The sequence below is a fragment of the Sprattus sprattus genome (genome assembly GCF_963457725.1).
Source record: "Sprattus sprattus genome assembly, chromosome: 9".
NCBI classification, from domain to species: Eukaryota; Metazoa; Chordata; class Actinopteri; order Clupeiformes; family Clupeidae; genus Sprattus; species Sprattus sprattus.
The window spans coordinates 19,941,614-19,968,035 of NC_137928.1; the positions used below are offsets into that span (position 1 = coordinate 19,941,614).

General features: G+C 47.9%; 1 protein-coding gene across 8 annotated transcripts in view; it reads right to left on the reverse strand.

Annotated features, from left to right (window-relative positions):
- Positions 1 to 26,422, reverse strand: part of myo18ab (myosin XVIIIA b) — a 70,661-nt gene that overhangs the window by 11,876 nt on the left and 32,363 nt on the right. For all 8 annotated transcript variants that reach the window (XM_080845242.1, XM_080845241.1, XM_080845237.1 and 5 more), the window contains 16 exons: positions 25,001 to 25,129; positions 20,764 to 20,907; positions 17,363 to 17,452; positions 16,824 to 16,943; positions 16,327 to 16,438; positions 13,590 to 13,717; positions 12,046 to 12,200; positions 9,939 to 10,062; positions 9,289 to 9,489; positions 8,598 to 8,708; positions 7,367 to 7,471; positions 6,318 to 6,464; positions 5,843 to 5,956; positions 3,116 to 3,232; positions 1,866 to 1,949; positions 420 to 557 (listed from right to left, as the gene is read on the reverse strand). In XM_080845242.1, coding sequence (XP_080701368.1) covers positions 420 to 557; positions 1,866 to 1,949; positions 3,116 to 3,232; positions 5,843 to 5,956; positions 6,318 to 6,464; positions 7,367 to 7,471; positions 8,598 to 8,708; positions 9,289 to 9,489; positions 9,939 to 10,062; positions 12,046 to 12,200; positions 13,590 to 13,717; positions 16,327 to 16,438; positions 16,824 to 16,943; positions 17,363 to 17,452; positions 20,764 to 20,907; positions 25,001 to 25,129 — 2,019 coding nt within the window. The remainder of the gene's footprint in view (positions 1 to 419; positions 558 to 1,865; positions 1,950 to 3,115; positions 3,233 to 5,842; positions 5,957 to 6,317; positions 6,465 to 7,366; positions 7,472 to 8,597; positions 8,709 to 9,288; positions 9,490 to 9,938; positions 10,063 to 12,045; positions 12,201 to 13,589; positions 13,718 to 16,326; positions 16,439 to 16,823; positions 16,944 to 17,362; positions 17,453 to 20,763; positions 20,908 to 25,000; positions 25,130 to 26,422) is intronic.

The following is a 26,422-nucleotide window of genomic DNA, read 5'->3' on the forward strand; positions in this document are numbered from 1 at the left end:
CATGGCTAGGCATTTGACACTTTGCACTTTTTTTTGCAATTATGCTTCCCATTCAATCCTGAGTGACAGTCTGCATTTTGTCACAGGCCGTACCGCAACGTAATCCCAGTGAAATTGAATTCCCAATTATATGACATATGTTGAAATGTGAAAGCACGTCTCTACTGGATAGGAAGACGGAGGGTGAGGGGGAGAAAGAAGTCTACACCCTCACTGACGGCATTTTCTCCTAACACCTTCATTGAGCTGTGAACCTTCTAGAACATCCATCCATTCCGAAACTGAATAGTACAGCACTAGAACAAGTCCACAAAATGCTGATGAGGGTCAGTGTGCCCACACAATATGTACATCACACTGACCCAAGGACCTCTGCACTGTTTAAGTCAGCGGTTCGCCCACTCCAGCCTGGTCCTTACCTCCAGGCGTTTGACCTGCGTCTTCTCGAACTCCAGCTTGGTCTCGATCTCGCGGATCTTGGCCTCCTGTCGGCTGACCAGCGATTTCTCCACCATGGACTGCTCCTGGAACTCCAGCTGGCTCTGCAGAGACTGGAGCTGAAGGGAAGACAAGGCAAGGAGGGGGTGGATGAGCGCTATACTGGCACACACACAATACACATGTCATTATCCTCATGTAAAACCTGCGAGCGCACACAGACATGTGCGCACGTGTGAACGTGCAGACTATCGACATAAAGTGCTGACATACACATCCATACCTTCATGAAGACCTAGGCGCACGCACACACACACTTAGATAAACACACACACACAGACAATCGACATTAACTACTGACATACACATCCTTACTTTCATGAAGACCTACACGCATGCACCCTTAGATTAACACACGCACACAAACACACATTATAATGATATTCACGATGACTCCCTCTGAAGAGAGAGCAGTGCTCCCCTGTGGCACATTCTTCTCTTCAATGAGAGATGAAAGAAATCTTCAAAATCCTCTGGACGAGAGGGCGCACCACGGACAGTTAAATACTCTCCACCTCATCCCGCCTCAAAACGCTTAACTACGTCAAAATTGCTCTCCGCTGACTGCAACAAACAAGGTGCATCAACAGCTTCTAGTCAGGGCTCTACCCAAGCACAATTGGACCCTTTCTAAAAATGGTTGGAGGTGTCTGGGTCTGGGTGAAATAATGGCAACTTGGAGTGATGTTAAAATTCCCTTGCTTGTCTGTAGAAATGGCATGTAGTTAGAGGAAAACCATCTGTGTTGAAATTGCAGACCAGACCTGTGTGAGGTCTACCTAACGCTGTTAGTGGAAAGTGGAGCGGTTGGCGAAGGCCCTATTCATCAGAAATATGCCTGCTGACTGTTTGCTACATAACCTGTGGTCTGTCCACGGTGAGAAATGCACTAAAAGGCAACACAAGGCTGCAATGCGGGCCCTTGCAGAAAAGGAAAGCTGGTATTACAAAGTGAGCCAGATTAGCTAGTAGTGGTGACCTGGTGTGGATAAGTGTTGAAACTGCTGATGGCCAATAGATTGGCACTCTTCACCGTGACAGAGGGCCACTGAGGGGAAACGGAGTGCTGGGTTTAAACACTGAACCATCACAGTCCCATGTTAGGAGCCTGGGGACATTAAGCTACACTATGCACAATGGAGGTCACAAGAATTTACATCTCTATGCAATCTGATGCCTCAATGGTCACCTGTACTCGATCATGTCACTGCACCATTTGAGGAGCCAAAATCCTGACATTCTAACTTTATTAGATATTTATTTATTATTATTGTCTATTAGATTGTTATCGTTATTTTTTCTCTACACCAGAAGTGACAAAGGCTGCCATAGTACCAGATCCTGAGGGGTGGCCATGCTGGTCTTACCTTCTCCTGGACCTCCTGCTTCTCCTTCAGGGCCTCCTCCAGCTGGGCCTGCAGGTCAGAGATCTGGGACAGGTGCTGTGAGGACTGACACACACAACAGGACACAACAGCTTCATCACTCTACAGGTTTGCAAAGCAGTTGTCAAAAAACACCACAGGTTTGCTTGAGAATTCACATTGTACCCTAAGGTAATGACTTTATTACGAAAACAAATTGTAGCAACCTGTGTTATAATTCTGAATGTTTCAATTGATATCTGTTCGGACAATAGACTTAGCTCTAAGCCAACAGCTACAACTGATGTGATGTGAGGCAGGTTTACTGGTTTAATATGACAACTTAGTGACTTAGTATAATATGACTGTAGGGTCACAGTGACTTTTAAGAAATGTAATAAACAGAGCAAAGTGCACTGATAAGTGTGCAATGTGATGTTGACTTAAGTGGCAGGATTTAGCATCTGCTCTGCACTAAACAAAGCTATTCCACCTCATCCATCCAGAGGAAAGGGCTGTTCTGCTTTACGGGGGATATTTTCATTAAGTCTCAGTTCAAACGCATCACTCAACACTCTGTCACTGTCAAAGCTGCACATGCTCACTGTGGAGCCTCCATTCACGCTTGATGGCAATCAACCCTCACACACACGCACGAGCACACACACACGCACACACAAAAACACACTGATTTCACACACGCTTTCAATGACACCTTCAAACTTGTGTGAACAAATACCCTTTATAAAAAGAGAGGCATTTTAGAGAGAGAAAGAGACAGACAGAGCAAGAGAGAAGGAAAGATAGAAAGAAAATGGGAGCTATTCCAAAGACCACTTCAAAAAATTAAATCCTCTGTTCCAAAAATAGCAGCAGCTCGTCTGGGTCGTTCCTTTTGCATGAGAACAATGTCAAGCCGGGCTTGTTGAGTCTGATAAAAGCTGACCTCTGGGAGAGTGAAAATGAGTCACAAGCGAGACGCTCGAAGAATTTAAATCAAGGAAACAAACAGCACTCAACGAGTCTAGGTAAATAAATAAATAGACAGATAGATGAAGAAGTAAAATAAATAAACAACTATGTCAAAAATGAAGGACAGACAGACAGAGGGGGGGAAGGAAAAAAATAGAACTGAGAAGACAGCTCAGGCTCAGCATGTGGCTGGCAGGCAGAGGGGCCTCCGACGGTTTGTGTGTGTGAGTGTGTGTGTGTGTGTGTGTGTGTGTTTGTGTGAGTGTGTGAAGTACAGTTACCTGTGCCACAGCAGCCTTGTGCTTCTTCATGAGGTCATTGAGATCCTCCTGGTCCTCCTCCATGCGGGACTGCAGGTCGTTCTTCTCCCGCTGCACTCGACTCAGCTGTTCCTCCAGCTACACACACACACACACACACACACACACAGACACACGGGGTGAGGGTTAGGTAGGCAGCAGAGAAAAGGGAGAGAGGAGGGTGAGAGAGAGAGGTGATGGGAGAGATAGAGAGAGAAAGAGAGAAAGAGAGGTCATTACAGAGAGGATTTGAGAAGAGCAGGAGGATAAAGAAGAAAGCAGAGAGGGAGGAGGAGAAAGGGGACAGAAGGAGACACAATCGATGATGGGAAATATCTCACGGGACACAGGGAGAACTCATTCAGGCATCGCAGAAGATGAGGACAGCATTCAGTTTGGGCGACCATAGTAGACACGAAACACACATAAAGGGGATGCATTTATAAAAAAAATGGCCGTCCTCCTGAGTAGAATTTAATCGATTTCTTTCCTTTGTTCACTCTCCCTTTCCTTCCCTCCCACTCTCTATTCGTCTCTCCTTCCCTTTGCCATACTCACCCTCTCTCTCCTTCTCACACACACTCTTTCTCTGTGGCTTTCTCCCTCGCTCTCAAAGCCTTGTGTCACTGCGGCCCTCCCACACCTAATCCTCGTGATTAGCGTTTGCCACGCAGTATAAGCACAATGGAAAATTACTTCTGTGCGCTAGCATCCTGTTTCGCCCGTCTTCTTTGGGGACTATCAGAGGTGTAGGTCTACTGCTATAATTACCTCGACAATACCGAGGAAGGTGTCTCAGAAGAGGCAGAGAACGCATTAATAAGAGACCGGGGGAAAAATATGAATATCAAAAGAGAAAAGGAAACTAATGAGTCCATTAACACGTGACAAGGGGAAATGAAATGTCCTCCAAACGCCGACTGTCACGGTGACATCCATCTTATTAGCATGCTGGAAACACACAGCGGGGTGCGTATAATGGACCAGATCCGTTTCTTTGCCACCAAAATGGAGTCTGCCGGACAAGGCCGAGTGATTTATGGAAGGCAAAGCTGGGTCATTAGTTTGATGAGTGTTTTTTTCCCCCTGTTGATTGTTATTACTTATTAGCTTTCAAACAAACAGTTTTCATTACGAGAAGAAGACATAGTGTTTTTTTCTGTATGTATCTGTATCCCGTAAGCGGGGATGTTACCATCATCAGTGATAGAACTTAACAAGCGGTATCAGCCTTCTAAGTCTGTGACCAAACACACAATAGCCTTCTTGCAGCATTATGCCTGTGAACAAGGATTTCAAAAGATGTCTGGGAAAAGATGATTTACAAGATTAAGAAGAAAAGAAGAGCTGCCAAAACATGCGTGCTTGCACACACACACACATACACACACACACACACACACACACCTTTAAAAAGCAATTACTGGGGAACTGACTCACTACAGAAAAAACGATGTGGTGACACTGTAGTCCTTCAGAGCCTCCACTCCTCTCATCTCTTTAGCCATAAATACACTACAGAAACATCATGATGTCTCAACCAAACACACTCCAACTCTCTACACACCATCAAACACTCCAGAAATAAGATCCACCTCCGTACTTCCATCCTGAAAAACAACCTCCTGTCTCATAATTCACTTCTCTGTTACTGTTTCTGCTCTGAAAGGAGAAAAAAAAAAAAGGGACACGCTGCAATCAGCCATTGTCTACATTGTTGGAGAACTCCAAAAAGAAAAATCCATTTGCCTCTGTCAATAAAATTCACATTAGAACTTAGCAGTTGTACGCGTGGATGTGGGCCGGACGTCGATACATCTGTGCTTTGCAGCCCGGTGCCTGAGATTCAGCACTCAAAATTCAATCTGATTTCATTGTAAAATGTAATATTCTGTCCTTTCTCCGGTTCTCTGACACGCCTCTCCCAGGCTGCATAACATTAATGATTTAGCCATCTTCTCGCTCACGGTTGGAGAAGGCTGAAAAGCATGCATGCCAAATTGGGGGATGGGGAGGGCAGGACTGTATACAAATTTACACTTTTGATTTAATACATGCAAATCAATGCTTTGCGTTGGGCGTCAGACAGATTTCAGATATCACAGAAGTGGGAAAATGCAACTATAAAGCACCGGAGCAGAAACGGCATCCTGACACACACACACACACACACACACACACACACACACAACCGCCTGCTCGCCATCTCTCCGCCCATCCATCCATCTCTCTCTCCCCCATCCTGATATCTGTTTATACCATTCTTCTCTGTGCGAACTCAATTACTTCACCCCCACCCTTTCCCTTTTCCTGTGCCTCTGATAATATTCAGCCAGTGACAGTGTTATTAAACTGTAATGCATTTCAAGGTGATACGTCATGTTGAAATTAAGAGATGTATTCGGAAACATGTCATTACGGGCGGAAACCATTCCTCCTCTGCGCCGGTCAATAATTGAAATGGCAGCGTTGCGGTGCATGATGCAGACATGGGGCAGGGGAGTCTGGGTAACTGGAATGTGAGAATGGATTTGCCCCACTCCTCACAAGCACATTGGTAACTGTAGTGGACGAAACTAGGATCTGCACCTAGGGCTAAAACAATGAGTACACTGAGAGGGTTGCGTTTGAAATCTGGAGGCAGTCTAATGTCTCGGACTCCACGGCTCCATCACTGGTGTGATGTGGTGGTGGTGGAAGGCGACTTACAGCTTGCTTGGACTTGGAGATGTCCTCCATCTGGACGTGCAGGTCTTCGATCTCCACCTCCATGGACTTGCGGGCTTTGACTGCGGCCGCGCACGTGAACTCGGACTCCTCCAGCTGTTGCGTGCACAAAGACAGGGAACCATGAGCAAGTCACAGAATCAGAGCAATGTTAAATCTCAAGTGAGTCACAGAAGCATAGCACTGTTACACAGTAAACTACGACTGCTGTACTACAACTAAGAGGAGCTGCAGGAGCACAACCACCATTGCACGACTACACAATGGACAAGACTATCGCGAAGGACTCGCTATCGGACTGCATTAGCTCCAAACATACCTGAGCCAAAGGAACACCTCTCGCAAACTTCAAACAACACATTGAATTAGACCAGACAATCTTCTACTGCCTTGTTCAGTATGAGTGAAACAGCTTGATTTGACTATCGGCTTGTATAGTCTTTGAGGAGGTCCAGACCTGGTTCTTGAGCTGGGCGATCTCCCTCTTGCTGGGGGCGTTGTTCTTCAGGTGGTCCAGCATGATCTGGGCATCGGCCAGGAGGGCTTTGGTGCGCTTCAGGTCCTTCCTCAGGCGCTTCTCGGTGTCCACGTCTCTGACGCTCACCTGTGGGCCACACAGACACACAACCATGGAGAAGATGTTCCCCACTTACACAGCACTGCTTTATTCAGTATACAAGACCAGCAAGTCCACACTCAAACCTTATGAGGGTCTACTTGATGCCACTGTGTGATATGTTTGGTCATTTCATGAAAGTTAAATGAATTACAGGTCGGAGATTTAATTGGCAATTCATCTACACCAGTCCCCATCTCTGATGCTGATGCATTCATATGGTCCTAAATCCACAACTCAGACTTGCACTTGCTGCTTGTTATTTGGCACAAACTAAGTAGCACATTTGACAAAGCTAAAAATGGTTACAGGTCCATAAACCTGTTTGGGATCCAGTTGCTGCTTGACTTAACTGGGAAAAAAACAGCTCTTTGTGGTCCTGACCACGCAACTTAAAGTTAGTCAGTAAACGTAGTGAAAAGTAGATTGCGTACATCATGGTATGGCTCCCTCGGCTACAAGGGAGTGGATGTGGTGAACAGCTATAGTGCCTTGTGCGTCATAAGTCATAAGGGCCGTTTCACACCAGATGCCCTGCGTGACGACTGCATTACCTGTTGATTTGCATGTTAACAGATCACAGCGTGCGCGCTGTCTGAGTGAGATGGACGCCTCAGGTGCGGCTCAAGCTGTCCTGCAGCCGTGAGCCATCTAGAGCTTTTGGCGTGGAGCCTATTTTTCACACGCGAGGGTAAGGTAAGGTTCTCGGCAAAAATAGGCACTAAAATACAGACTGTCTGGCGGTAGCCAGATTAACTCTAGATTAAACACACGCAACCGAGCCGCAGCGGTCCAACACCGCAGCCACCATGCACACGCCTCACAGGCAGTGTGCAAGAGGCGTAAGAACATGGCTTCCTCCGCTTCGGTGATGTGGCCAGGGGACGTACCTGGTCCTGGGCAGCCAGCAGCTTGGCTTCCAACTCTCTCCTCTCACGGAGCACCTTCTGCTTGTCATCGTACTCCTCCTCCAGCTGCACCTCCATCTGCTTCAGCTGCAGACACAAACACACACACACACACACGGTTCAGAACACTGTAAAGCAAACATCTCAACTAACACATTTGGATGCTTAACATAAACCCAAAGTTGAATGTTCAACACACCACATAAAGTCTTGAATGCGCACATTCAAGCACACACACACACACACACACACACACACACGCACACACACACAGGCACACACACACACACACACACCTTTCTCTACTGCACTTTCTTGAGTACTTTATTTCCACACTTTAATCACCATACAAATCACACACATACAAACACACACATACACACTCTGATCGCTCCACCAGTCACTGCCCTAGCATATACTTGCGAGCCGAGACTTAAACAGTGAGTGAGAAGTTTTGAGGTCCTTAAGTTCTCAACTCTTACCACGTCCACTAATGCCAAGTAAACCTGAGAGGCTTACAGTGCAGGGGAGCACTGCATTATACAATCAGCCCAAGGCGCCTCTGTGCTCTCCACCAGGAACAGAGATGCCGTATTCTTGTTACCATGAACACAGAAATTAGCCTAGGTTATTTTTGGCTGGAGCGTTGGGGAGGAGAAAGCCAGTGAGGTTAAGTAGAGAAAAAAACATCAAAACAACTACCATTAGCTCAAAATCAAAACAACAGCAGTGAGCGCGGCCAAAGTGATCGCCCACACAAACGCAGACACATAAATATTCCTATGAAGGGGCCAAGGGGTTTTTTCCTCTCTTTTTGTGCATGTTTGTGTTTTTATTTTGGGCATGAAATGAGTTCTGTGTAGCTAGAAAATTGTGATATGCTCCAAAATCCACACGCCAGCTTTGCCAACACAACTCCTCTTTGAGAGTTTCAACTCATCTCTCATTGTCTTAGATCTCCTTTGTGTGTGGAAGCCAAAACTATATCGATGCAGGCCCTAGATGAAGACCAATATCTTCAACAGCAGTCTGATGCTAAAACACTTTCACAAACACCCTCACTTCATCCCTGGCACACACACAAATGCATAAACACACATTCACATATACACAGATACACACTCAATTGGTAATACGCAAAGCCACACACACACACACACTGACAGCGCCACACACACACACACACACTCCAGGGCCACTGGTGTCTCCTCACCTTTTTACTGCAGGACTGCCTGATGTCCTCCACCTCCTCATCTTTGTTCTCGATCTCCTTCGAGTGGGTCTGCCTCAGCCTCTCCGTCTCCATCTCCAAACGAAGCTTCGCCTGTGGAAACACACACACACACACACACACACACACACACACACACACACACACACACACACACACACAGTTACGTCCATGTAGGAGGCCACAGGGCCAGAACACATTCATTGCCTACGTGCACTCCGCTGAAACATGAGTCAACACATTTGACATTTCAGAATGAGGCGTATCGTTGGGGGTTTTATGTAAGATATTGCCCAGGTGAGGCTGTGCTCTGGGTAGCAAACGGCAGCAGCAGCAGTAGCAACGGTCCACTCCCACACACGGCCAGAGCAACCGCTCAGATGAGCTACAGTATGCTTTTTTTACAGGGGTGGCCTTGAGCAGGCGCTCCCTGTGAGAGATGTCATGGATGCTGTATATAGCTGGCTGATGTACTGGGCACACTGTGATGGTGTGTACATTGTAGTAGCTTTATATAGGAACATTACTATACAGACCAGTATGTATGTAAGCAATTGTGTGTTTGTCTGACAAAAACATGACATGTTTGTTGTACTTGAAGGTGCATTAGTGTGTCGGCATTTGTTTGTGTGAGTGCTTGAGTGCCTGTGTGTGTGTGGGTGTGTCTATGTACCTGTTCCAGCATCTGGATGGTGCCAGCCTGCTCGTCCAGCTCCTCTTCCTGGTCCTTGACCTTGGCCTCCAGGTCGCGCAGCTGCTTCTTGACCTTGGACAGCGAGGCCTCGTCCTTGGACTCCTGCGACGACAGGTCCTGCAGCTCCGCATCCAGCTGCTCCACCTTCAGGTTCAGCGCACACATCTCCAGGTCTTTATCCTGAGAGAGAGATGGAGAGAGGAAGAATGAGGAAAGAAAGAAAGAAAGAAAGAAAGAAAGAAAGAGAGGGAGAAAGGGAGAGGGTTAGATGGACAAATGTAGAGAGCGAGGGGAAAAAAAGATGGAGAGTGTTCGAGAGAAGGGGAGAGAGTGAGAGTTTACCAACACATGATTATCCAGCGAGTTCACACCAAGTTCACACACACACACACAACCTGAGGTGTTCACCTGAAGATGTAACAGGACGTTTGTGTATTTTGTCTGCTCTCTCTGTCTCTCACGCGCGCACGCACGCACGCACGCACGCGCACACGCACACACACACACACACACACACACACACACACACACACACACACACACACACACACACACACACACACACACACACACACACACACACACACACACACACACACACACACACACACAGAGAGTGTCTGTCTCACCTCTAGCTGCTGTCGGACACTGAACACCTCTCCAACCAGCATGTCTTTCTCTCGGCTCAGTTTCTCCCTCTGGTTCCTCTCCCTCTGCACCTCCTCCTGAGCTTGCGTCTGCTCAGAGTCAAACCTGCACACACACGCACACAGACACACACTTTACTGACCATGCCTGTTACACACATACTCAAATACAATCCAGTAACACATACTAAAACGGGTACATATGATAGAGGGTTGAGGCACAGTCACTTCAAACACACTAAGTACCCAGTGCCACTCACAACACGGAACAGAGCTTCCAGAGTAAACAACAACTCCTGCCCACACACACACACACACACACACACACACACACACACATATTACACACATTACACTTCTTATGACTTAACATTCCTCACACAACATACTGAAAAGAAACAATATAATATGAGCGAATTTGCAAAGATGTCAAGATGATCATCATACAATCAAAGCCATTATCTCAACTCCAGCCACACAAAAAAATCAGCGTTGAGGAACTCATGAACACGGCGAACGGAGGGTAAATCAAACCTACCTGCTTTTCCGCAAAAGACCGAGCATGGTTGGGGCCACTCTCTCATACATACAAACGGCACAGCATTAGTCGGAGCGTGTCTGAATGTGTGTGCGCACGTGTGTGTGTGTGTGTGTGTGCGTGCAGGGAGAGCTCTTAACCCTGCTCTTCTGTGGCTGGTTTAATTGAGAGCAAGGGATGATGGGAGGGCCCGTGACGCCCGCAGGAGTAAATCTGAGCTGATCTGGCCTCTGGCCGCCACCCTCTCCTGATCTCCCACGTCCCCTCCTGTCTTACGCAAAACACTCAATGCTGATCCGCGGCGCTAACAGGAGCAGCGTGACGCCGTGCTAGGTCTCCTTCACTCGTTTACTTTAACCTCTCTATCGCTCTCGCTCTCTTAGCCTGGCTGTCTGCTTCTTCTCGCACCTTTCATTTCATTTCTTCTCTACAACTCTCCCCCTCTTTTTGTTCTTTCTGTTCACCTTGCTTGCCCTCTTTTCACTGCTAATCCTCAACTCTCTCTCTCTCTCTCTCTCTCTCTCTCGTTTTCCCATACTTTCTTCTCGTCAGCTCCCATTTTCACCATGTTTGTCCCCGCCCTCTCTCTCAACGTTTGTCCACTCCTTCTGTCACTTTCCCTTTTCTCTCTACCCTACCGCATCACCTCATCTGCCTTCCTCCATCTGCCTCGCCCTCTCTCTCTTTACCCCCATCTCTTTCTCTCTCTGTTCTTCCATGTTTCTGCTCATTAGTGCAGTATTATGGGCCTCAGCTCCTGCATTCCTCAGCATAGTGACAGGCACAGCCCTCGCCTCCCTCCATCTGTCTGTCTACCCCCCCCCCCCCCCCTTTCACTGTTTACACAACGGACTAGCAGCAGAGCTAAGCTCTAAAGACCTCACTCCTATTAGCAGTTACTCTGGCACAGGTGCCACCTATTCTCTCTCTCTCTCTCTGAGTATGTGTGTGTGTGCCTGCACATATACCTCTTCACACCATTATGTGGTGTGTGGGTCAGTGTTATTGTATAGTTGTGGCTGTGAACGTGTACTTGTTTGTGTGTGTGTGTGTGTGTGTGTGTGTGTGTGTGTGTGTGTGTGTGTGTGTGTGTCCCTGTCCGTACAGGAGCAGAGGTGAGCTAGCGCAGACACAGATGGCTCCTCTCTGGCTGAGTCTGTGTGTTTGAGTGAGATTTGAGAACACCTAGACCTACTCAGATATACATGTTTGTGGTCCATTAACGATCCATTCAAACATTTGCTGTTTGTTAGTGTGTGTAGGAATATCAGGGGGGTGTAACTATTTGTATGCATATGGGTGTGTGTCTATGTGCGTGTTTATCTGTGAGTGTGTGTGCATGTGCGCATGTGTGTGTGTTGGCGGGGTATATGTGTGTGAGTGTGCATACATGTGTGTGTGTGTGTGTGTTTGTGTGTTTGTGTGTGTGTGTGTGTGTGTGTGTGTGTGTGTGTGTGTGTGTGTGTGCGCACATGTGTGTGGGGAGAGTGGTATCTGTGTGTGTGTGCGCGCATGTCTGTGTGAATATGTGTGTGTCTGATCTGTACTCACTTGCGTTGCTTCTTCTCCAGCTCGTGGTTGCGGGTCTGCTGGCCCTCCAGATGCAGCTTGGTGTCCTGCAGCTCCGCCGTCAGCCGCTGGCACTTCTTCTTCAGCTGCGCCGCCACACGCTGCACCTCCTCATTATCAGCCTGCAGGTCTGTCAGCTAGAGGCGCACACACACACGCACACAGACGCACACGCGCATGCACACGCACACACATAATGGGGAAAAAACAAACAAGACAATGTGAGTAAGAGGTCCCTTCACACAGACGCTTCAGAATAGTAACACGTTTGTGTGTGTGTGTGTGTGCTTGTTTGTTTGTGAGTGTGTGTGTGTGTGTGTATCAAAGTATGCCAATATTGTGTATGTAAGCGTGTGTGTTTGTGGGCACTTGTTTTTTCGCTGTCCTCCCATTTCTTGTCTTATTCTCACATGCAAACATAAAATTGCATATTCATTAGCATCTCTACCAACTCCCAAACTAAATGTTACTCAGGGCCCAGGGGGACTGTCCTTAATACACTCTCTCACTACACTTCCTCTAAAGGGTTCCTCTATGAAGAACCCCGCATCCACTTCCTGCACGCATGCTTCAGTGCACACTATCTAAGGTGCATCTCTGAGCCACGGCCTAAGGGCAGTCTACTGATAGCCCAGACCCAGTTAGATAGGGAGCTGCAGGACAGGACTCCTTGCTGAGGGAGTAGTGTGGTTAGGCCTGATCGCAGGAGTAACACCTGATAGTGCTGAGACCACTCACTGTTGAGTGAGAGACCACTGCCGAGAAGAGGAGGGAGTGATACTGAGAGGTGTGATGGTGAAAAGATTGTGTGTGAAAAGATTTGTTTGCGTTTGTGTGTGCGTGCGTGTGTGAGTTTATTTATGTGTGAGAGAGAGAGAGAAAGAGAGAGATAGAGAGATAGAGGGAGAGAGAGAAAGAGAGCGAGGGAGGGAGTGAGATAGAAAGAGATAGAGAGATTGTCTAAAACCCACACCTGCATTCGCTTCACAGCAGGACCACCATTCTGGCTGAGAGGGGGATTATAGTGGTATTAAGCCAGATGTGTGTGCGAGTGTGCTCTTGAATGTGTGCTTGTTTATATGTGTATATGTTTGTTTATGTGGGTGTGTGTGCGTGCATGGGTTTGTTTGTGTTGGAGCGCATACTAAGAAAGTCAATTATATGGTGAGCCATTAAAAGTAGCATGAGGGTGATCGATAGAGGCGAGATAAGATGTGCAGGGTACAAGGTGATACTAGGGTAACTGACCCTGGTGTGTGTGTGTGAGTGTGAGTGTAGGTGTGAGTGTCTGAGTGTGAGTGCGTGCGTGCATATGTGCTATAGGGCAGGAGAAACAATTATTTAGTGTACATAGAGAGGGCCCATAAGTTGTAGATAGGTCAGGTATGGAGAGTGAGATGAAGATCAAGGTAACTGACCTCAGCCAACTAGAAAAGCCAACTAGTGTTTCTGTGAGAATGTAAGCTTTTGTGTGGGTGCATGTATGCATATATGTGTGTGTGTGTGTGTGTGTGTGAAGGCCTTACCCTTCTCTCCAGTTGCCTCTTGTTCTGCTGCTCCACCTCCAGCTTGTCGTCAAACTCCTGCTGCAGCCTCTTCTTGGTGAACTCAATCTCCCTGATGGCTCGCTCGTACTTCAGCCTCCACTCGCCCCCTGCAACATCAAAGAGCAGCACTCAGCAGGGTCCACAGCAACACACACCAGCATCAGCGTATCCACACAACCACCACAGCATCACACACCAGCACTAGCGTATCCACACAACCACAACAACATCAAACACCATCACCACATACCTACACAACCATCAGGCCTACAAGATAACCACAAGCACCTGGGACTTATACAAACCAAAACAACAACCAAATACCAACCCAATCTCCCACAAAAGTACTAGGGACCAGAAAAAACACACAGAAAACCCTCTGGAAGAGACACAACAACCAAGAGACTAACACAGCCGGTAGAGACCAGTGGCATTGACCGAATGCACCGTGATGGGAATCGACAGAACAGCACTAATCGTCTATGATGTGCTGCAAGCATCGATGTTGAGAACAAAGACCATCAGCAGGGTATGGTCACCATTATGACATAATGCTACAAAGATCAATGAATCTGGTGTCTGGACCCCAATTATTCTTCGGACACCTACAGATGGCGAAAGTCTCTATGAATCAACACCAACACCATCATTAACACAAGCGAGTATGAAACACACTCCAGACACCATAGGGTCATTCATGTCAATACATTCAAATCAACAAAGGATTTGCTTCATACATACACAAACCACTGTGTAACTTAGTACTCAACAACGAGTGTGCAAAACCCTGTATCTTATATATTTTATACCTATCTTCTTTAGTGTCTGAGAAACAAAGCCTTTAAAAGGAGAGTGTTGAGATATTTTTACTATTAAAGTGAAGTGTTGCTTAAAGTAATAGTTGTTGCTATTGAATTGTATTGAATTGAATTGAAAATTGTATTGAAAACCTTTTTTTTCGTGCTGTGGAGCAACTTCTGCCTGCTTTATCTTGAACATTGCATTGAACTCAATCAGATCTCTTTAATATCAGAAACAAAAGAAACAAGCCGAAACGTTTGCACACTAGCTGTTGGGTACAATGACATTATTTACAGGAATAAAACGAAGCAAATCCAAGAAGATCAGCCAGGAAAACGTTCTAAAATCTATTGATTTGACATGGAATTAGCCCATGTGGAAGCAAACATGACTTTCCTAGGCCAGCCTCTCAATAGAAGACGAAGAGCAGGAGGAGGACGAGGGGCTTCCAGAGCAGAGAGCGAGTGCTTGTCCCTCGGCAGTGTGCACTGAGCAGGATTAGGGACGCGCGCGCCCGCCTGCCTGCTCCAGACTAAATCAATGGCAATTACACTGGCGCAGAGAGGCAAGAAACATGAGGAAGGAAAGAGGGGGCAACAGAAATCAAGCGAGGCCTTGACATTGTATTGTTAAATGAGAGAAGGTTCCTTGAGTCCTCTATTAGCTTGGCCATAGGCAAGACAAAGCCAGCCACAGCAGGAGGGTGGGAAGGGCGTGTGTGTGTGTGAGGGTGAGTGTGTGTATCTCCTGGGGTGATTTCCTTAGTTGTTTCCCCTGAGATGTGTCTTGAAAAAATATGTCCCTTCCCCCAGCAGGTAGAGCATAGGAGGGAGAGAGAGAGAGAGAGAGAAGATGTGTGTGCACGTATATCTGTGTGTGTGTGTGTGTGTGTGTAAGTGTGTGTGTGTGTGTGTGTGTGTGTGTGTGTGTGTGTGAGAGAGAGAGAGAGAGAGAGACAGACAGAAGAGGTTGATGTGGAGTTGACATGCTAAAAGGCATTCCTTCCCTCCATTTCCATATAAATGGCGTAATGACGGCTGCCGGCCCCGGTGCGCCCCGGCCCTGATCCGGCAGATTATTTTCTCATTTATCTGGAGGTGCGGCGCTGTGGCGGGGGCTTTCAGTGTGCCACACAGCCCAGCACAGCCCCGCCACCGCTCCATCCCCAGCAGCTCAACCTGGGGGCGGAGGAGGGGGGCAGGGGTAACTGCGGCCACCACCACAAAAGACAGCTACGCCCTGAATACCAGATGCCCAGTGTAAGGGAGAGAGAGAGGAACAGGTGGAGAGAAGGAAAGAGAGGTAGAGAGAGAGAGGGAGAAAATAGGTGTGTAAGAGAAGGAAAATTAGAAGGTGTAGGAAAGAGGGGGAAAGACTTGATAGAGAGATTGACAAAGGAGAAGGAAAGTGAGCGAGAGGGGAGAGAGAGAGAGAGATGAGAAAGGCAGGGGGCCATCAGCCTGTCTGAATGCTACTAAACGTGTGATGAGGAATGAGGCCAAAGGATTCCCCTATGATGCTCGGGATTCTGAGCAATCATGGGGTGATGATGAGTTTAGGTCTGGGGTGGATGTGTGTGTGTGCACATGAGTGTGTGTGTGTGTGTGTGTGTGTGTGTCTCTCTCCCTCACACACACGCACAAACACACACACACGAATGCATGCACGCAGAGGAACACACACACAGACGAACACACACACACACAGACGAACACACACACACACACACACACACACACACACACACACACACACACACACAGAAAGTGGGTGTGCAGGTGTAATATACCATTGTGAGTGCGAGTCTCTAAACACCCCGCATGGGGGTTTGACAGAGCAGGGTGAGAATGTGTGGTATTGTATTGAATGGAAGGGAGGGAAGAACAGGAAGTGATGTCATGTAGTGGGTACTTACCAGTGTCGTCGTCATCCATCTCTCCATTGAGCTCGGAGGCGCGGATGAGCCGAGCCTCCATCACCTCCATCTCCATTGAGTCCATCTGCTTCTTCATGCTGTCAAACTTGGCCTGCAACACACACACACACACACACACACACACACACACACACAACATACAGACACGCCACACACAGGGAGTGAGTGAGCACAGGCGGACTTCAGCTCCACAGGGAAACAACAGGCCATCTGGTCCCAGACTAATGCTCCTGAACACAGTGTACAAGTTCAGGTATAAACACACACACATGCACACACACACATTCGCACACATGCACTCACGCACGCACGTACACACAAACACTCTGACAAGCCAAGAGCTTACTTAAAAAGAGGCACACCAACTTCATCAACAATCATACACATAAACACAAAAACACTTAGGTACCCACAGACACATACGCAAACCACCTTCAAATACACACACACACACACACACACATTATGCGGCATACCTGAAGGTCCTTCATATCCTTCTCCAGACGTAGTCTTTCTGAGGTCTCTGACTCTAGCAGCTGTGAGGCTGAATCGCCTGTGTTCCTCTCATCAGCAAGCTCAGACGATAACTCTGTGATCTGGAGTACACACACACACACACACACACACACACACACACACACACACACACACACACACACACACACACACACAGGCATTAGGTCACAGTCTCTTTGCTCTCTCACACATTACACATCCCATGAGGATTGGAGTTGGGCCAGGGTGAAGAGTTACACTTAGGTGCAATATGTGTGTGTGTGTGTGTCAGTGTGTGTGCGCGTATGTGTGTTATATGATACTAACTTGCCAGGAAGGTGCTTGGTGTGGTTACTGTGTAAAAGCATGTTCACCCTGCTGAGGTGAGACGAGTGTTTGCTCTGTTGCCCGTGTGAACGGACGACTGCCACGTGTATGTTTGTGTAACTGTGTGTGTGTGTGTGTGGTAGGGGGTGTGTGTGTGTGTGTGTGTGTGTGTGTGTGTGTGTGTTGCCCTCACCCTGCTCTCCAGGCGATCGCTGTTGAGCCTCAGTTCATTCCTCTCTTTCTCCACCTTCTCCAGTTTGGCCTTCAGATGCTGAATCTCCTCCTGAGGAACACAAAGAAGGTTAGGAGGAGGTTAGGGAAGGAAGAGATGGCGAGACAGAGAGCGGCCAAAGGCAAATAAAGAACTAAATAAAGAAAGTTGGTAAAATGGATTGAAAGGACAGATAAATCAGGAAGAAGGTACGGAGAAAAGAGAGAAACACAAAGACATGACAGACACAAAAAGCTTAGGGAGACCATTGCACCCAACCAGCCAGAGACTGAGCGAGAGTAAAAGAGAGAAAGAGAGAGTGAGTGAAAGAGAAAGAGAGAATAAGATCAGGCCTTGAGGGACATGTCTGAAAGGCTGTTCACACCTGCCATTAACATGCGTTGGATGATCTGATCACAAGTGGACAGCTTTAAGGTAAGTCAGTTCAAACCTGGCATTAGGATGCGTCTCCACATGCGTCTCGAGTGACTACTTGTGTGCAGATCTCACTTCCTCGCTCAATATGCAAATAAACACGTCTATCTTTTCCATTTGCAAAGAGCAAATGCACAAGGGGGCAATGCCCCCACTTCATTCACTGTGCCCTCTCACTTTTTAAAAATAAAACTCAAACTATTTTCCTAATAGTATGGAAACATATCTCTAGTATATCTCTGCCATGCATATTAGCAGAACAATGAAACCTGAAGATGGAGTAGAAAGCTGGGCAAGTCAGACGATATGAAAACCGTTTAGACTCGACATTAATATGTCCCAGTAGAAAATTGATTGAATTTTTTTATAGGCTATCCACACGTTTGAGACACGGCACCAACTCTGACATGTCTGTCCTGATGCTGTGCTGTGCTGCTGAATGCATGGTGGAACGTTTGCCTATTGTGACGTTAGCTACATTAGGTAGACTGATGGTAACTGGATAAATTAGCTGGAGGACATAGATTATAATCTGACATTTTAACTAAGCAATGGCCAGAATGTTGCAATAAGAGTTAAGAGTAACAACATTAAACTTACGAACCAACAGGGGACACAGGACAGACTGAACTTAAATAGCAGAGGGGGAACTAGACAACAAGACACAGGTGAACTAAACAAGGGGAATTAACAAGACACAGGAGAAACCAATCAGGCAAACAAACAGGGTGATTAACAACGCAGGTGTGGTAGGTGACAGAAAACACATGGCATGACAAAACAAACACAAGAAGCACATGACAAAATAAACAAACACAAGAAGCACATGGTGGGAACAAGGAAACACAAAGGACTAGACACAGGAAGGAAACAATGGCAGACAGGAAGTAACAGAAGAGCACAGAAGGGAAACAAAGTAAAAGCACAAGACAGAGAAGGCACAATCTTAACATGAATGGCATGGACACTAAAGTGAGTAACATATACGTTCAAAAAGTTGTCAACTTTGGCACAAGCAACAGTTCTAATTAGACATGGTTGGTCAGCCAACTTCAGTCACAGCACGACACAACAAAATGTTTTACAAGCTGCAATATCAGTGTTTCCACCTTTTGCAGCATTTCAAGTCCACATCGGCACACAGTGACAGGCTACACCAGCAAAGTAGCCAACAGGTCGCTTACAGTAACTGCAGGCTTAGCATTACATTTAGCATCTGCTGGCTTAGACAATGTAGTAACACAATTACAAAATAGCCTGCTATGCTTAAAAGCGAAATGTTTAGACATCATAGACAACGCCAGGACATCAGTTGAGTAAGCAGTCCTTGAATATGGTCCATTCACATACACACTGCTAAAAGAATGTGGTAATATGCGTCCCACACCACCTTCAGATGTGTTCATAACTCAAAGCGTCCTCAATGTGTCTTGAGTGCATTCACACCTGTACTTGGAGCTGTCCAGTTGTGATCGGATCACCCAGGACGTATGTTAATGCCAGGTGTGAACAGGGCCCATCACTCCCCCTCTCCCAGAACACTCCCCTCTCCTCCGCCCCACTCCATCACCTCAGGCAGCTCCCTGCTGCCCAGTTGCCCTGCCAGGCCTCTCTCCTCTCCCCCCGAACCCAAACTTTCTGAGCCTCCAACTTTCAACAACAAGCAATTCGCTCTGGCTCTGCGGGCTATTTGGGTAGAGGAGATAGCGTCTGCGTTTGTTTTTAAAGGCAGAGGCTGTTTGGAGACACATCTCTTCACATCTCTCTCTCTTTCTTCCCCTCTCTCTCTCTCTCTCACTCTCTATCTCCCCCCCCCCCCCCTCTGAGGAGCACGGCTGACTGCACGACTACACAAAGCTCAGCAGGAGGTGGCCCAGCCGACGTGTACAGAATGAGCAAAAAAAATGCACACACACACACACACACACACACACACACACACACACACACACACACACACACACAAATACATTACCATATACACAAACACTGGGATACATGCAAACACCCACATCTGTGTCGACAGACACGAACACACACACACTGATCAGCATACACAAACAAACATTGGGACTCACTGAATTTCACACACACATGCTCAAAGGAACATGAACAACAAAGAACCCAACTCCTCCCTCCCTCCCTCCCTCCCTCCCTCCCTCCCACACACACACACACTCCTGCTGACTTGCTAATTCACTCTGCCGTGTGAAGCAGCACCGCGTTTGATCCCAACGATTCCTCTACGCTGCTTCCCCTCCCTTAAGAGCCCTGTTGACGTGGCTACACAGGTAACTCCGCAGTCATGCCCCCCCACCCCTCACAAACACATTCGTACCCCAGAGACGCCAACCAAAAGGGAGGCCTGGTCAGCTCACTAGGAATCGAGACCGCAGGAGCTCAGTGTTAATTCACGAGGGCGCCCCCTACAGGGCAGGGGGCTTCAAAGAGCAGATGAAAAAACATCCACCCAGAAGAGCCTCACGTCCCCTCCCTCTTCAGCACAGAAAAAACCCACAACATTTGGACGTCAGATAGACACTGAACTTCTCAGCAGATGACAGCAGTATGACAGTTCTCTTGTGACAGTACGGTGGTTTCTTTAACAGAGCTCTAGTGACAGCTAGAGCGAGAGAGACAGCTAGAAAGAAAGAGGTGATCAAGAAAGAGAAAGACAGAGGGAGAAAGAAGAATGCAAAGGAGACTTTCAGACAGAGGCAGACAGGAAGGGGCAGAGAGTAAGAAAGGCTGACAGAGGGAGAGAAAGAGAAGAGGAGAAAGAGACAAGGAAGATGAATAGAATAACTGGGCCTTCTCACAGGCAGTGAGCAAGGGAGTGAGTGACAGACTCACAGACTCACTGACAGGCAGACAGACTGGCACAGCCCAGTGCTCAGAGCAGGTTCGGCTAGGCTGGCAGAGGGCCACACCCTAGGCTTGGCACTCACGTCTTTGCCGCGGATCTGCTCCTCGCTGAGCTGCACCTGGATGAGTGGGCGCACAGTGGTGAAGACCTTCCACCAGGGCCAGCCCTTCACCCCACGGTTCTTCTTGATGTTCTTCTGGATGCAGCGGATGGCCAGGTCTTGGATCTGCAGATCAGAGAGAGAGAGAGAGAGAGCACAGGAGAGGAGTGTTTAACACCAAAGCATCGCAAGCATGTGGCTCTGTATGCGTGTGTCTGTGTGTGTGTGTGTAATCCTCTCGGAGACTACCAGTGGACAAGCTATTCCAACTCACAGATCACAGAGCATGGAGTGGAACGTGGAGAGACGAGGCCCAGCATTCCAGAGGTCTGAGCTTTAGCCCCCCCCCCCCCCCCCACCTCCCCCCAAACGCAACACCTCAGCCAGGCAGCGAGGGGCAGAGCCCTGGCTGGACAATCGGGCCCCTGTGCTGGGAGACTGGGAGGCCCAGGTCAGGGAGCCTCCCCGGGGGATGCCGTGTCAATGGAGCCCTTTCAAGATCCAGGGGTGGGACCTCTGACAATGGCCAATGCCTTTCCCTCTGGGGGTGAGGGGTGGGTGTGCTGGTTTCCGTCAGGCCCACACTCTCGCCCCCTCAAAACATCCAGTCATTAACAAAAGTGGCCAATCTTTAACCACACGCTGTTATGCCTGCCGTGAAAACTCTTATAGCTGAGGGTCTGCACTAAATGTTCCCAGCAGCACTGGCAGCGAGGCAGGAACTGACACTTCCAGTGTTTCAAACCACAGAAATAGAGTGAAAGAGAACAAGACAAAACAGACAGATAGACAAAGAAAAGGAAAAAGAAAGGGAATAGAGAGAAAAACAGCAATCACACAAACAAAACAAAAATGCCCATCTAGCATGATCATGGCTGAAGAAGGGTGGATTTGGAGCGGGTCGAGAGAGGTCTGGACTCTCAAGTGGGCCTTCTTCTTCTTCTTCCTCTCTCTCTCTCTCTGTCTCTCTCTCTCTCTCTAGAGAGAGCGAGCGAGGGAGGCAGGAGGCGAGCTCTTGTGGGCAATTAAATCAAACATCAATACCACTTGGCAGCCTGTTAAAGCCCGTTATAAGATTTACATGCTGCTCTGGCTTCACAGCCATCGCCAATAACAGATTATCCGGAAACCCAATTAGGACCAGAAGACGCAATTCTCCAAATCGAGCAGGGTCGTGTGCATGCTTCTCTTCCCCCTCTCTGTTCTGACGTCTCTTCCGCGCTCCAATTCAAATTTGTCACACCGCAAGGAGCCTGAACGTGCTGCAAAAATCAGAGCCGCTCAGTAATAGCGCGCCGTGCCATATGGAATAGAACTCATTGGCAACGCTCTTGGCCCCTGACAAATGCTGCAAACAGCCGACAAACAGCTTTCGGGGAAGAAGGGGAACCAGGGGAGGAATGCCTCGTCAGAGTAGCAAGTCAGTGAGCCTGTTTGGGCCTGGTGTTTCATTTGAGGGCAGCTTGGGAGAGCGATGTCATCAATATGCGCCAGCCGGTCATTCTCACAGGTCAGGAGTACAGTATGTGTTATCATTACAGGATCCACCATCACCACTAAACAGACTATATCAGGTGATGGAGGAATGATGAGAATAGGAGGAGTTTCCTTGCTCATCAACACACACACAGACACCTACTGACAGAGAAGTACTTTGTTTTCAAACACACCTGCTTTTCTCTGGCGTAGGACTCTCTGTCTTTGGGAAACAATTGAACTAGACATGAGCCATGAGATGAGGCACAGAGAGCTCCGCTCCAGAACAGCCCAGTTTCCCATGAGCGTCAGTGAGACGAGCGTGTGTGGGGGGGAGTGACAGTGGCTGGGAGTATCTAAGAGGGCATGGGATCCCCTTTATTCTCCTAGTCCCCTGTGGCAAGGCCCACTTTCAGGCTGGGGGGTGGGGGGCACCCTACTGCGGGGGCAGCCGCAGTCTCGATCAGGCTTTACGGAGCAACAAACACCACTCTTACCCCCATATCACCCCAAACCACCCCCCCACCCCTTGAGCAATCGATCTCGAGGAGGCAGAGCAAATTGATTTTGCATTCAGGCAGCACTGGATTCTAAAAGGAAGTCAGGAAAGCAGTTCCTGCAAGGCTCGCAGAGAGAGCTTATGAACAGGCAGCACACTAACACACACACACACACACACACACACACACACACACACACACACACACACACACACACACACACACACACACACACACACACACACACACACACACACACACACACACACACACACACACACACACACACACACACACACACACACACACACACACACACACACACACACACACAATACCCGTCCCTGACCTGAGTGAGGAGAATGCTTCGAATGTGTCGAGGCAATGTCACTTTTAAGGGCCATTCACATGACGTCTAGGTGACACGCTGTTGCTAATGGTGCCAGAACATTGCAGCTCTACAGCCTGCTAAGCGTTTAGCACTGTACAGCAAACTTGCTTGTGAATTATCCCAGTGCAGGAAAGAATTCAAGCTACCCTATGGTCTTTTACAACAAACAAGTCTGAAAGGTCCTCACAACTATTTTAGAAAGTTTGGAGGTTAGAGGCTGAATTTGAGATAAAGGAGAATGTGAGAGATTTAGAGTTTTTTGGAGGGAAATTGTGGAGGATTAGAAATTCTTACTATTCATTTCTGAGCACTGGAATTCCAAAGCAGACATTTTAAATGCACAAAGATTGCCCTTATAAAACCCGATGCCCTAATAAATAAAAGCTCTGCTCCACTACGTGCCCTGAGTCCATGTGGCCTTACGTAACACACAAGCTTCATATCAACGAGTCTCTTTGAAAAATGTCTTTACAGCCATGGATGAGATTTTGACTTTAACATCCAAACGGCATTTCATTAGTCATGTCCAAGGGAAGCAACACTCTTTAAACTCACCACCCACCACTTCCAACCATCAAGCCTGTATGAACAGCAGGCTCCAGCAACCACCATCTCCAGTACTTACGAGCACGATGACAAGCTCCTGATGATTAAAAACCTCCAGGATCTCCGATCAAAACAAAGCACAGGCAGGAAGCGACAGCCATCAGGAAGAAAGGCACTCTGCAGGCTGAGTGGGAGGGTTGGAGAGAGTCGGAGGGCGGCGGCACCATAGCCTCGGAAGCTGCCAGCAGCAGAGCACCGGTGAGACCTTCAGTCAGCCCGATTCAGCTCTGGGAGAGATTTCTGGCTTGGCTTTTGCCTACTGTGGTGGGCCATACCGATGTCCATGCATAGCTATTTCACCACTGCTGCTGCTCACCCAGCCCCTAAGGCAGGATAGCCGAAGTCCTGCCAGCACTAATGGAACCTCTCCCCTCACCAGCCAGCTCAGGCACTAGAGGGTGGCCAGGCCTTCCATACACTCCCCCCCTCAACACACTAGTGCCAGAGTTGAGGGGCAGCGGAGTGACAGAGCAGAGACGGGGGGTGGGGGGGACTGTAGAGGAGGGGACAGGGAGGGAGGGTTGAAGCAGTGACGAACAGAGTGAATGGAGAGAGGGAGAAAGAGAGAAAGAGACAGAAAAAGAGACAGACAGAGATAGATAGATAGAGAGAGAGAGGGAGAGAATGACAAAGATTGGGAGAATGAGAGTGAGGGGAATGGAAAAAAAAAATTAATGGACATAGCACGAGCACAGGGGAGAGTGCGGGGCAGAGCTTGGCGGGGGAATCGATAGGGCCCTGATGGAGGGGACCCAGCGGAGACAGCGAGTCCCACGAGAACAGCAGATTGAACGCTATCTGCCCGCTCAGGACAGAGAGAGAGAGAGGGAGATAGAGACAGATAGACTAAGAGGATACACTAAGGGAGAAAGAGAGAGAGGACACACTAAGTCGAAATTCTGATGCACGGTACCTCAGGGACTTTCAGGGTGAATATGGAAACACTCAAAACAGAGAGCGCCTCGCTAGAACTTCGGAGCACTCGTCGCGCATCTTACCAGCCTCATAACTACATCTGACAAGAAAGTAACACTAAGCTGTTCAGAGAAGAAGACACGACCAAAAAGGATAACCTCTAGAGAGGAGGAAAATATATTAAAATATAGAGGCAAAACCGAATGAAATGCATGCAACCTTCGAAGACCAAAACACTTTGTGAGAAATATTTCAGCTGGACTTGCAAATGCCAAATGAGAGTCTCTGTTTGCGAGGAGCGCCGGTGTGCGTGCAGTGCATACAGACTGACCTTCCTCTTCTTGAAGGACTGTCTGGCCAGGTAACCTCGGCAGGCTGCCTGAAAGAGGGTGATGTTCTGCCTGGTCTGGATGTCCCTTTGCTCCTCCAGCTTAGCCAAGATTCCTGCTCTGAAGAACACCTGAGAAGGAGAGAGAGAGGCAGTGAAAGAGAGAGAGAGTGAGAGAGAGAAAGAGAGAGATAGAGAGAGAGAGAAAGACAGGAAGAGAAAGAAAACATAAGCAAATAAAAGACAAAAAAGAGAGAAATATTCTTTGACCTTGAAAAATCAAACCACACACTAATCAACGCTCCTAAGGCTCTGTTATGAACAAAGAACATGTCTGAGAACTGGGAGGATTTGCATTTGTCTGAGTTTCCTCACTGTGTGCATTTAAAAAAAAAGCTGTGGGCCCTGGACCGTGGTAAATAGAACAGGAGTGTTTTTCAATCCATTATTTTTTTTTTTTACCTCTGACGTGTTCTTTCCCGTCACGTTTCTACAGTTTATCCTCAAGCAATGAAATGTAGCATGATGGCTGCAGAGCCTTTCCCAAATCTCTTTAGTTTTTCAATGAGTTTGAGTCTGGAACCATTGCCAACTAAGAGTGAATTCATATGTTGGGAGCTCAGAGCTGAGAGCTACAGACAAGTAAATGAACCAGTGAATGTTGACATGCAAAGACCTTCTAAGCTTATAGAAAGATGACGATGGTTTGTGACTGGGCTCTTTATCCCCAGCCGCGGTTTGCTGCAGCGTTGCGATCTCTCTCCACATCAAAGGCAGTCGAGGCTGCCGCCCGAGCATCGCGGGTCTCGGTTGCCGCTTTCACGCGAACAGCCCACGCAAAAATCCCTCCATCAGTCAAGACTGCATGAAAAACACTGCAGAGGGTTATGAAAACCCCGATCCATAGTGTGGCTGAATCAGTATCGATCCGACTGGGGTGAAACTCAGGCGCTACTCGATGCACCGCTGGCAACCCCTGTTGCCTCGAGGAAGAATGAATAAATAAATAAATGAAACAAAACTTGTTTGTCTCGTTCACATTTCCCAACCATTTCATTCACGGCACTTAGCAAATTACACCACGTTTCCTATCGACGGGTGCAGGATTGGGGAGGGCAGCTGTGGACCAATCTCCTGGCGCAGGAGTCATTTGCCTACAGGCCACTTTTTAAGGTTGGTGAGCAGTTTCATTTCGTCTGCTCCTTCCTCCTTCATGACCCCCTCCCCACTTCTTCGCCCCTCGGGGATGGATTAGAAAAACCGAGTGTCTGTGGAAATATATTTGTATGGTACATGACGTGCAGGATCGCTGTAAAACGAGTCCGCTGCTTTTATGCTCAGGTAGGGTAGAGATTACATCACCTCTGTGAAGCTGAGAGAGAGCGCGAGGGAGAGGGAGAGAGAGAAAAAGGAAAAGAAAGAAAG